This window comes from Pistacia vera, unplaced genomic scaffold (assembly GCF_008641045.1).
Source record: "Pistacia vera cultivar Batoury unplaced genomic scaffold, PisVer_v2 Contig603, whole genome shotgun sequence".
Taxonomy (NCBI): domain Eukaryota; kingdom Viridiplantae; phylum Streptophyta; class Magnoliopsida; order Sapindales; family Anacardiaceae; genus Pistacia; species Pistacia vera.
In genome coordinates, this window is record NW_022196450.1 from 28140 (window position 1) to 40966 (window position 12827).

Genomic DNA, 12827 nt, shown 5'->3' on the forward strand with positions numbered 1-12827 from the left:
CTTCAGAATAATACTGGGGCTATGGACGTTTCTAGAATGGCCACCATATGTGCTCATAGGGTTCTCACTATCAAGATTTGAAACACTTGATACCCTTGTCACGGTTCTACCATTCTAAGGACATATATCAATACATATTACAATAATAATGATTTACGCGATATAGAATAAAATGCCTTTTATTATTGATTAATGAACATTATTACAAAGAGTCAATTCTACAATAATTGATTGGCTCTAGGGCATCTACTCTAACACCCTATATATTTAATATAGACGTAAACATTATACACCATATATGTTTGATATAGATATACAAGAACTATATGTTTAATAAAAATATAATAACGGTCATGGTCCACTGAACAAATCGTAAATGGCTTAAGCGATCCTGTGTATTCGGATTTTATTTATTGTATTTCAGAAGATCGGTTAAGCGATTAACGCTATCTTAAACATCTAAGGTGTACGATTCGTTCAGTGGACCATGACCGTTATTATATTTTTATTAAACATATAGTTCTTTTTGTTTTGTATAAACAAAGAAAGAGCGAGAAGTACCTCATGAAGTTTGAAGGGTTGAAGGTAACCATGCAAGCTTAGTGAACAAATATTCTTCTTCTTTTCTCGGAATATAAAGATGTTAACCTTGCATGGTTACCTATTTCTCTTAAACCCTTCAAACTTCATGAGGTACTTCTCGCTCTTTCTTTGTTTATGGAAAACAAAAAGAACTATATGTTTAATATAAATATAATAATGGTCATGGTCCACTGAACGAATCGTAAACCTTATATGTTTAGCATAGATGTAAACATCCTACACCTTATATGTTTCATATTGACGTAAAAAAACTATATGTTTAATTAAAATACAATAACAGTCATGTTCTACTGAGAACGAATCGTACACCTTATATGTTTAAGATAACGTTAATTGCTTAACCGATCTTCTGAAATACAATAAACTAAGTTTAAATACACAAGATCGCTTAAGCGATTTTCTATATCGCTTAAGCGATCCTGTGTATTTAGACTTAGTCGCTTAAGAGATCTAGTGTTATTTATGATATCGCTCAAGTGATCCTAACCTTTTACACTTGGTCGCCTAAGCGATTTACGATCGCTTAAGTGATCATGAGCAAAGAATACACAAGTGCCCAGATCGGTTAAGCGATTTACGATCGCTTAAGTGATCATGAGCAAAGAATACACAAGTGCCCAGATCGGTTAAGCGATCCCTTTGTATTGTGTAAGCGATTCTTCGGAAAGATTCTTGGTCACTTAAGCGATTTCAGATCGCTTAAGCGATCTTTACCGAGGCAGAATCAACATCCGCCCAGGTCTATGATCGCTTAAGCGATCCTTACCTATCGCTTAAGCGATTCCTAGCTTTTACTCTTGGTTGCCTAAGCGATTTTAGATTGCTTAAGCGATCTTTACCGAGGTAGAATCAACATTTGCCCAGATCTATGATCGCTTAAGTGATTCTTTGTAAAATAACTCTTGGTCGCTTAANGCAAATCCCTCTTTGGTTCTTTTGAGATTGTCTTCGTGTGGACTACACAGGTTCGATCCTACACTTGGATCGGTAGCAAAACATTCGTCGACAAATTTGGAGGAGCCTCCAACGTGCGTTTGTTTCTTTAAACTCATGTTGAATATTTATGCAGATTTTATTTAATATAAATTGTAAAATTATACCCTTGATCTTGGCTCATGTAAACGATCCCTGAGTTATATTATTTTTTGTTTCCGCTGCGTATACGGGACCGTTTACTAACATGGACAACCAAAAATATCTCCCAAATGTCAGATCCAATTCTTTACAATGATCACACTATACATAGTAAATTATTTACAATTTCCTATACACTACCTTTAATTTACTTTTTGATGCCAAAGAGTTTAATGTCACTAACACCTTTGCACAATCCCTTTATTACAGATGCCTCCTCCTACCAACCAGCCTTTGAGAAGTTTTCGAATTCTGTTTGCCAGCAACCTGCCAAGAACCTGCAAAAAATATCTGGCATACACCTGCAGACACGTCAGCTTTTGTAAATTAAAAAAAACACGTAAAAAAGTTACAGAGTGGGTAGGTGAGAAGTTCACTCAGTCCGTCTCTTTCGATAAAGCTCCATATAAGCATGACACCTGCAGCATCAGCACCACAACCCAAGTATGAACATCAACATCACATAAACTACAAAATTCAGAGTCCAACTTTCATACCTTTTGATTGGGTTTTGGTCACTCAAAACGGATCCATCTGCCCATGGAAGCAATCAATAGCCCAGTGCTCTCGATAGTCTCTCATTGTTTCGTCATTCAAGCTGTCCATTGGGCTATTGGTCATGTCGAACTGAATAAATTTCAGGGCATATGCCTTACATTCAGCACTACAATAGGAAGAAGACATTAGCATTAGAATAAACTTATAGAACAATTGTATTATATAAGTTAGTTTTATACAAAAGTTACCTTGACTCATTGATTGGGACGGTAGAGTGCTTAAGTGGCCACTTTCCGGTTAGTACTTATCACCTAAGTGCCCAAACATCCCATTGTCACGCAACAGCCGCGGGAACAACCTAGACAGTGGCTCCAACTCGACCTCTAACTGCTTGTCTCGACAAATAGTTGGGTTGCAGTCAAGGATCTTTAGTAATCCCTTGTAACGCCCCACGTGAGGCACGTAGCTAATTTACGTTGCATTGCTTGAATCTTTATTGTTTTGCTCTTAACTGAGTTGGTATATTGTTCATATTGTTTGGTTGGTCCTTGGTTGAATGGATATTGTGAGTTGGTTGAGTGATTGTCCTGAAATTTTTTTAAAATCCTTAACCCACTCAAATTCGGATTAGGAGAATGTAATCACCCAAATAGGCCCGAGACCCATCGCTGCGGCAATCGTTCTTTCTGTCCCCATAGTCTGTGAACTTCAGAATTTGGTAAAGTAATCAACATGAACTTTGTAGCTCTTTGAACAAGATTTCCAACGCCACCAGAATCGTCAAATTCCGATTACCACAGCTCAAGTTATGATCAAAACATCGAAGCATGCTCATCTTGGAGGATTTCCAGATTTTACGTTGTAGTTTCGATGCGTCACAACTTTCTCGTTTCAACTCCGATTCTTGCACCGTTTGTTCCTACTCGTCACAAATTCCATCGACATCATTCTTTTTCCTTTAAATATCGGTTTGAACCTGAAAATACTCAAAATACACCTGTGATCCCATAAAAGGTATTTATGAAATAATAAATTCAAATTCCAACAATTAAACACCTTTTTCCACAAATAATCCAATTAAATCACTAATAAAATGTATACTTTCAAGCTCTTATCAACACTCAAACCCATGGGATAGACTATACAGAGACATTTGCACCCGTAGCTAAAATCAACACGGTGCGTGTTTTATTATCTTTAACTGCAAACCTTAATTAGCCATTACAACTATTCGATGTGAAGAATGCTTTCCTATATGGAAAATTGTTAGAAGAGATCTATATGGATCATCCACCAGGGTGTATTTCACCAGAAAAGCACAGCTAAAAGGTATGTAAGTTAAAGAAATCTCTATATTGGTTAAAGCAATCTTGGAAGGCATGGTTTGGGAGGTTTACAAAAGCTATGAAGTTTTTTGGCTACCATCAGAGCAATTCAAATCACACAGTGTTCCTAAAGAAACAATAAGAAAAGATCACAGCACTTACTGTATATGTGGATGATATGGTGATCACTGGAAATGATCCAGAAGAAAGAAAAGCTCTACAAAAGTACTTGTTAGAAGAATTCGAAATGAAAGACCTAGGTTCTTTGAAATATTTTCTTGGAATCGAAGTGTCTCGATCTAACAAAGGTATCTTTCTATTACAAAGAAAGTATGCCTTAGATGTTTTGTTGGAAACCGATATGTCAACATGTCAACCAGCAGCTACACCAATTGAAGAAGTTTTGAAATTATGTATCAAGACTGACCAAGTACCAGTTGGCAAAGAGAGATACCAGAGACTTATGGGAAGATTGATGTACTAATCACACAGTAGACTAGATCTTGCTTATGCATTGAGTATAGTCAGTTAGTTCATGCATAATCCTAGAGAATAACATATGAATGTAGTTATGTGTATTTTGAGATATTTAAAACATGCTCCTGGAAAAGGAATCCTATTTACTAAAAATGAGGACTACCAAAATGTGAATGCATATACTGATGTTGATTGGGCTGAAGCAGTGGATGATAGGCGATCTACTTCTGGTTATTTCACTTTTGTAGGTGGTAATCTAGTCACTTGAAGAAGCAAAAAACAAAATATTATGGCACGCTCAAGCGTTGAAGCAAAAATTACGGGAATGGCACTTGCGATTTGTGAAGCTTTGTGGCTAAGATTTCTCCTGCAAAATTTGGGCAATCAATCTAATCAACCAATCTAGTTATATTGTGACAACAAAGCAGCATGTGACATTGCTCACAATTTAGTTCAACATGATCGTATGAAGCATGTTGAAGTAGATAAATTTTTCATCAAAGTAAAGCTGGATGAAAAGATCATTGAATTGCCCAAGATTCGATCAGAAGATCAATTGGTCGATATTCTTACCAAGGCTGTCTCCAAACGTATTTTCTCACAAGTTAGGCATGTGTAACATCTACACACCAACTTGAGGGGGAGTGTTGAGATTTCAGCAATATTTCCTGAATATTTGAAGATCTTCTTATTTTTTCAGTTTTTAGGATACTCATAATGTCTTTGATATCCTGTAATCTCCTAATTATGTCCGTATATTATAATGGATATAATTAGAAGATTCCTTAGATTGTATTCTCTCTACATAAAGTTTGTAAGTCTTACTAAATTAATCAATGAATTGAAAATACAATTCTTCAAACTTTCAGAATTGACTTTTTATTTTCACTTTTTCTCATTTATTTTGTAATATGCATTCCATTTTTAATACAAGATTTCATATACAAACTTTTGTATGTGCAATCTTATTCTTTTGATTTTGAAAAGTACTATTTGTAGTGAATTAAGGAGAGAGGAAGAACCTTATTATTAATTTTTTTAATTGTAATAATTTATGAAAAGAATAATATTTGTAAGAAAACGCTCTTGTTCTAACAATTTTAAATTTAAAAATAACAAATTGGTGTGTAATTAATGGTTTTTTAGATCAATGATTTTGACTATTTGACTACTATGATGGGTGTTACTAAGACCATTTCCAATTACAAACACCAAGTTAGTGCAACTTTCACACCATTTTACTATGAGTAATATTGTGAAGTCTACAACTCAATCTCATAATCTTCTCTCACAACCTCTAACGTGGTAGCTTGTTATTGGTCAGCTCACAAAATGGGTTTCGCTTACCCATTTATGAGCACAAAATGGGTTTCGCTTACCAATTTATGAGCTAACCAATGACTAACTGTCACGTCGGGGGGTTTTGAGAGAAGATTGTGAGATTGAGTTGTGAATCTAACATTATTGTTTTACTGTTGCATCTTCAATCCATTACACCAAGTATTACACCAAAAATAATATTCTTTAGAATATTCTCTTTCAACTATTCAGTCTCAACAATTAATTTATTTTACTAATTATTTTTGTATATATTAATTAAATATTGTGAATAATATATTTTATTAATTAACTAACTACTAATAATAACTTTGAAAATTATCCTACTAATAATAACTTTAAATTAGTGTTAATTTATTTTGAGTTATTGAAGTTTAATATTTGCATTGTAATGAAGTTTTGTTTATAATTTTTCTTCATTTTTTGAATTATATAATTATTATAAATTTATTATTGTAAATATTAATATAAATAATAATCCAATAAACATAAATACAAATTCAAAAATTAAATAACAAAAATAAGGAAATAAAATATGTTTTGGTATGGATGAATAGTATCACACCAAATTGGTGTGGATAAATAATATCAAACCAAATTCGGTGTGACACTATTCATCCACATCAATTAGGTGTGGCTTTTAGTGTTTGATTGGAGCAAAATTTGGATACAATTTTGGTGTTTTACACCAATTTGGTGTCCCATTAAAGATGCCCATATTACTTTGAGGTACGTGCTTACTTCGTGTATCGCATAAGGATGGTAATGGGAATGGGGATGGGAATGAGAATAGGAATGTGTGAAGGGACAAAATGATTATATTGCTTACTTGTAATGATGTATAGTAATGGAATAGATAAAATTATGGTTTTTGGGCGAATATATACTAAAGTTTAAATTATTACATATGTATAATTTATGACACAATTAAATCCATTAAATATTAATTAGACAAAAATAATAATTAAAAATTATTTTAACAAAATATTTAAATTGAAATTAAATATTATAAAAAAACTATTATAATCATTTATTTTATTTAATAAACTAAAAATATTATTTTCTATTTAAATAAAAGTTTAAAATTTTAAAATTTGGAAAATGGTCAGTGGCTGGTCAATGTCACCGACCCTATAACATTTTTTCACAAGCTGACATCATTGTCGACATGTACAAGACCGACGTCCGATGATCTACTGATTTGGACAGTTCACAACTATCAAAGATAGTCAGAGTGATGTCACACGGAACAACAGAGAATTAGATTAGTTTTAGAATTAGGATTCTATGAGATTAAACTAGACTAGATTTTACTATTTATAATACTATCACTTGTTTGGTGTAGCATTGGACTAAACTATGAATATATTTTATAAGTTTTCATTTTTTTTTTTGTAAATATTAATTTGTTTAAAATTATATATATAGTTAATTATAATTAAATAAAAAATATTTTAGCTTTTATTATTTAAATAAAATGAGAATACATCTTATTTTTCTTAAAATATCTGAAAAAAATAAATGACAACGATGCTAAGTCAATTATAGCTATAGTAGTCAAAGTTTAGAGGTTTTCACTCCAATCACAAGTCAATTATAGCATAATAGTCAATTATTTACCCTATTCAGTAATGTTTCGAAAACCGGACCTGACCTTAACCCATCAAGGGTTCGGTTTGATCGGTTTTACCGGTTGAATCGGTCGGTTGGATCGTATTCTATAAAAAAATTTTAGTCCCTAAATGTTTGAAATTCATAAAAAACAACCCTAAATAATTTTCATGACTCCCTTAAGGTTTGAAATCTATCTAAAACACCCCTATCGCTCGAAGAGACTGGTGAGTAGTGGCAGCAGTGACGATCGACGACTAATCGAAGTTTGGAATCATAAGGCTTTTGATGCATAGGTGTTGGAGAATGTTATGGTCGTGTTAAGGAGTTCTATCGGGGCCGAAATTTTTTGGAATCAAGAAGGAAGGTCGAAGATTGTGTGAACAATGGTGGACGGCGATCAACAGCCAATCGAAGTTTGGAATGATGGGGCTTTTGATGTAGAGGTGTTGGTGAATCTTATGGTGATGTCAAGGAGTTATAACGGCGTCAGAATTTGCCGGAATCAAGAAATAAGGTCGATGGTTGCATGAACGATTTGTGGACGGTGAGCGACGAAAGGTTGGACGGTGGCCATTGAAAATGGATGGATTTTGTCATGGAGATGTTGTCAAGTCTTATGGTGGCGTCATCTCCCTCGAACGATGCCGGAATCCGATAGGATTGAGTCACAATTGGACCCGATTCGGCACTATTCTGAAGGTCCAATTGCGGCTTAATCTGATGTGATTAAAAATACCAGTTTTCAGAGGACACCGGATTGAAAATGATGTCGGTTTGCGATCGAACCGGTTCGGTCTGATTTTTAGAACACTTCTATTCAAAACTAGGGACCACTAGTCTAATCTTTGAAAATCTACCAAACATAAGCCCACGACAAAAACCATTTAAAATCGGAGCGAATGAAATCTTCTTACCCAATGTTTGACGAATGTACATTTTCTCACCCACAATCTCTGAAAAAAAATATCTTTTTAACCCATCATTAAAGTTCAGACGTTAATTTTAATGATAAAAGGATATTTTTGTCAGTCCACACAAATGTTATTATAGTGTCAATGTCACTTCACCTTAAAATACAAATAGATAACAATTACCTTTACTAATTTGGAAATTAGCTATTTAAACTCTTATTTTTTATTTCTATTAAAAATCAGTTACCCTCTATTAACAATTATAATTTTTAAGAAATAGAAAAAATTCCCTAATCCCTTTTATCTTTCTTCCCCACCCCACTGCCCCAAAATCCCCCACCCTCAATTTTCTTTTATACTTGCTGGTCACTTTCCCTCATCCCCAATGACCCAACTCCAACAGCCCCAAAATCTAACAACTCCCAGCAACCCTAGCACTCCGCCTCCATCTCTAATTTATTTTCTTCTTTCTCTTCTTTCTTGTTTTCCCTCTCTCACTATTTGTTTAATGTTTTCATGGATTTGTTCATTTTCAAGTTGAATTTGATGGTTGTTTAGGGCGCATTGGTTGCTTGTGTTGGGTTAATATAGGCTGTGTTTGTTTTATTATTTTGGGTAAAATTTTTGAAAAAGTTGAGTTGAGTTGTTATTATAAGGTAAGATTTGAAAATTAACAAAAGTACTCCTTAGGTTTGTTAATTTAGCTAAACACCCCCTACAATAAAAAGTTTAAAAATTGATAAAAACACCCTCACCTACCCACATTTGCCATATTCCGGCCACCACTGTCAGAAGGTGACCAGAATCTGCCGTAATGGATCCAGTCGGTCATGCACCAATATGGTCTTTTTCGGCTAGATCCACCATGGATTTGGCTGGAAAAGGTTAGAACTACGGTTTGATCTGGTTGTCAATGACGACTAAAGATATATCCGTTGTTAACAATCAACAACGGTCATATCTTGGCCATCGTTGAAGACCATATGTGGCCAAAGATCTGGTCGTCAACGGCCAAATTTGGTCTTTTCCGACTAGATCCACCGTGGATCTGACTGGAAAATACTAGATTGGTACACTACCGACCAAATCCAGCTAGTGGTGTCCATTATGCTAGATTTCGGCTACCTTCTGGCGGTGGTGGCAGGAATCTGGAAAATGTGGGTGGGAAGGGGTGTTTTTGTCAATTTCTAAACTTTTTTTTTGTTGAGGTGTTTAGTTAAATTAACAAACCTAAGGGGTTTAAAAATAGCTGAATAGAATATAATTGGATTTTTAGAATAGGGAAACAAATATATATTTTGAGTAAGATATGAATAGGATATGATAGAAATATTAAAACAAACACACCCATGTAATGTTTAGTTTGGAGATTTTTGTTTTTTGTGCTAATGGTCTAAGGGTGCACTGGTTGTCGAAATCGCACTTGGCTCGGTGCTATTGTAGGCTTGGTGTGAATTGGCTAGAATCACACCTGACCAGATTTCCAGTTGTTGAAGACATTTTTTTTTCTAAATTATTTTATTTAATTTAACCCTAAAATTAATGTAAACCAAACTAAGGGTGGAAAATACATTTAATAAAGTTTGGGTGAGAATTTTATTCGGCTTCAATGACAGATAAAGGGTATTATAGTCTTTTCATGATTAGACCACCGTAAGATAATAGATTTCATTATCGAATTTTAACCATGGGTGAGACAATATTTTTTGTAAAAGATCGTGGTGAGAAAATGTATATTCACCAAACTCCGGATGGGAAAATGATTCAGCCTTTAAAATTGTCTAATTCTGGACTTGTCCCGGTCCCCAAACATTACCTCATAGCATTATTTTTAATTTTAATTTAATATTATTATTCTCTCAGCGAAAATATCATAGAAAATATTAGTTGAAAGCCACCTGATTTTCTGAAGATGAGAAATGATATTTAAGCGAGTAGCAGATAAGGTTTCGGAAAACAAAATCTCAGGCACAAATTGCGAGTAGCAGATAAGGTTTCGGAAAACAAAATCTGAAGCACAAATTAAAGGAAAGATGGAGTATAGCTTCAGTTGGGTTGTTTGGTCTAGTACTATTTTCTTCTTGGTAGCTTTGATTCTTCTACCGAGAGGAAAAGAGTCTAAACATGCTAAACGGAAACCACCAGGGCCTCCAGGTTTGCCCATCGTCGGGAACATATTTGATCTTGGCACAATTCCACACCAAACCCTTTACAACCTCATACCAAAATATGGACCTATACTTCGGTTAAAGCTAGGATCCGTCAACACTTTGGCAATACAATCTGCAAAGGCTGCCACAGAGTTCTTCAAAAATCACGACCATATCTTTTGTGACCGCAAGTGTCCGATTGCATTAACAGCTCATAACTACAATCAGGGATCACTTGCAATTGGCCAATATGGCGTTTACTGGCGCATACTTCGACGTATTTGTTCGATGGAGCTCTTGGTCAACAAGAGAATCAATGAGACTACTCACGTTCGGCGCAAGTGCATCGACAATATGATACAGTTTATTGAGGATGATGTTGCGGCTGCACAAGCAAGGGGAGAATTAGGGGAGGTGAATTTGGTTCATTACCTCTTCGTTATGGCTTTCAACATAGTAGGCAACCTTACGTTGTCACGGGATCTCCTAAACTCACACTCCAAAGAAGGGGAGGAGTTCTTCGCTGCCATGAGCAAGGTAATGGTGTGGGCTGGGGCGCCAAATCTTGCAGACTTCTTGCCATTCCTGCAAAGGTTGGATCCTCAGGGAATCAAAAAGGGCATGGACCGCGACATGGGACGAGCCATGAAGATAATTGCCGGGTTGGTGAAAGAGAGGACAATTGAGAAAAATAAGATGACGAAAGAAAAGAGGATGAAGGACTTCCTGGACGCAGTGTTAGAGTATGAACGTGATGGTGGAAAAGAAGGGCCTGACAGGATCTCAAATCAGAATGTCATCATAATCATACTGGTAAGTAAACATTTAACTAATTGTATTTAAATTCAATCTTACTTACATTAAATATTTTTGCAGGAAATGTTTTTTGCGGGATCGGAGACTACAAGCAGCTCGCTCGAATGGGCTATGACAGAGCTACTGCGCAATCCTGAGTCTATGAGAAAGATTAAGGAGGAGCTTGATCAAGTGGTTGGACGAAACAGGAAGGTTGAAGAGACAGATACGAGTGAACTTCCATATTTGAAGGCTGTGGTGAAGGAGACACTAAGATTGCACCCCCCCATTCCGTTGCTCCTTCCGAGAAATTCGATGCAACAAACTGAATTCAATGGATATCATATACCAAAAGATACCCAAATTTTCGTGAATGCGTGGGCCATAGGAAGAGATCCCGAATGTTGGGCAGATCCCTTGTGTTTCAAGCCCGAGAGGTTTCTTGGATCAAACATAGACTACAAGGGACAGAATTTTGAGTTAATTCCATTTGGATCAGGGAGAAGAATTTGCGTTGGGATGTCATTAGCTGATCGAGTACTTCACCTGACTATAGCCTCTCTAGTTCAATCCTTTGAATGGGAGCTGGGCAGCAATATTAGTCCAGAGACCATAGACATGAGTGAGAGGATGGGATTATCTGTCCGGAAGCTTACACCCTTGAAGGTAATACCAAAGAAGCGTGTCATTTGAAACAGATTACCATCAGAAACAAAATTCAGAAAATTCGACTTGTGATAAGGAATGAAGATATGTGTGACTTCTGCTATATTATGTCAACGTTTGTAATTTGCTTGAATGTTTCTTTGATTAATTCATTTTCATTTGGCCTCTTCGGATTCTGTTTTAACTATTAAACCATGTATTCTTTGTGTTGTTTTGTAATTTGAGCCTTTAATTTACCTAAAGGTATTGAAAACATTACTTGGCTCTGAACTCATATGATTCATAGGATTTTTGTTTTTGCCTTTAAATATTCAAACTCAATAATCAGAATTCTTAAAAACAACCAAACTCCCATTTCCTATGTAAATGAATGGAAAATGAGATACGTCCATTAAGCATTGTTATTTTATACCCACTGTTCTTATATTAGAAGTACTGAAGATCAAAGCTGCAGCCACTTTCCCCCAAACTCATCTCCCTCATTTCTTCTTTTTACTTAATGATTACGTGTACGTGTTTATAACAATAACCTTTATCCTCATTTTACTTTTAAGCCATATATAAAAGTATTTCTTTATCAAATATTATTACATGCAAAATTGCTTACAAGAAATGGTAGGGCATAAATTATTAAATTAAGTATGATTCTTTATTAAATATTGGCAAGAACGGTAATTTTATATTTTGTCTCACAATATACTAAGGAAAGTTTTTTTATTTTGTGGTTCTTTCTACATATGCAACTATATGTTTGGACGAAAGTAACGATAGACTAAAGAAGTACACTAGATAAAAGTATAATAATGACGATTTCGTAATATAATGTCAAATATGGACATGTGACATTAATTGGAGAGTGTTGACAGTTGTGCACCTGCACGGATGAATCTTTAATTAGTTATTTAGTTGGCACCCTAATGTATATTTTGTTATTTAATTATATTCATGCTTTCAATCTACCAAGTTTATTGGAGTATGTACCAATTTTTCCGCTGGAGATAAAAGCAAGAATGTTACTCCAAAGACTAGAGACAACCATGTGGAAACAAATTTTATGCACTGCCATGATTTGAAATACAATATTTATCAGAATATAATAATCGGTTGCATAGTGGTTAAGTTACTATGATTAAGATTTGTGAGGTGTATTAGTTTTAATTTGTTGATGCTCGATTTTGTCACCAACTATTCGTATGTATGAAATGCTAGAAAGGTTTAGAAGTCACACGTGATATAAAAAGATCAAATTAGATTAAGGGTAAGGAGCAATATTTAAAGTGGTTCGGATGCTCAAAGGCGAATCTTATGTCCACTGT

The 12827-nt window shown here is 34.9% G+C and overlaps 1 protein-coding gene across 1 annotated transcript; it reads left to right on the forward strand.

Annotated features, from left to right (window-relative positions):
* Positions 1-9795: 9795 nt before the first annotated feature.
* Positions 9796-11781, forward strand: LOC116110472 (iridoid oxidase-like). Its single transcript, XM_031396688.1, has 2 exons — positions 9796-10863; positions 10927-11781. The coding sequence occupies exons 1-2, from the start codon at positions 9934-9936 to the stop codon at positions 11536-11538; spliced, it is 1542 nt and encodes a 513-aa protein (XP_031252548.1). The 5' UTR covers positions 9796-9933; the 3' UTR covers positions 11539-11781.
* The last annotated feature ends 1046 nt before the right edge of the window (positions 11782-12827 follow it).

Coding starts and splice junctions, on each gene's coding strand:
- LOC116110472 (XM_031396688.1), top strand. CDS start 9,934: ATGGAGTATAGCTTCAGTTGGGTTGTTTGGTCTAGTACTATTTTCTTC. Junction 10,864..10,926: donor ATGTCATCATAATCATACTG/GTAAGTAAACAT, acceptor ATATTTTTGCAG/GAAATGTTTTTTGCGGGATC.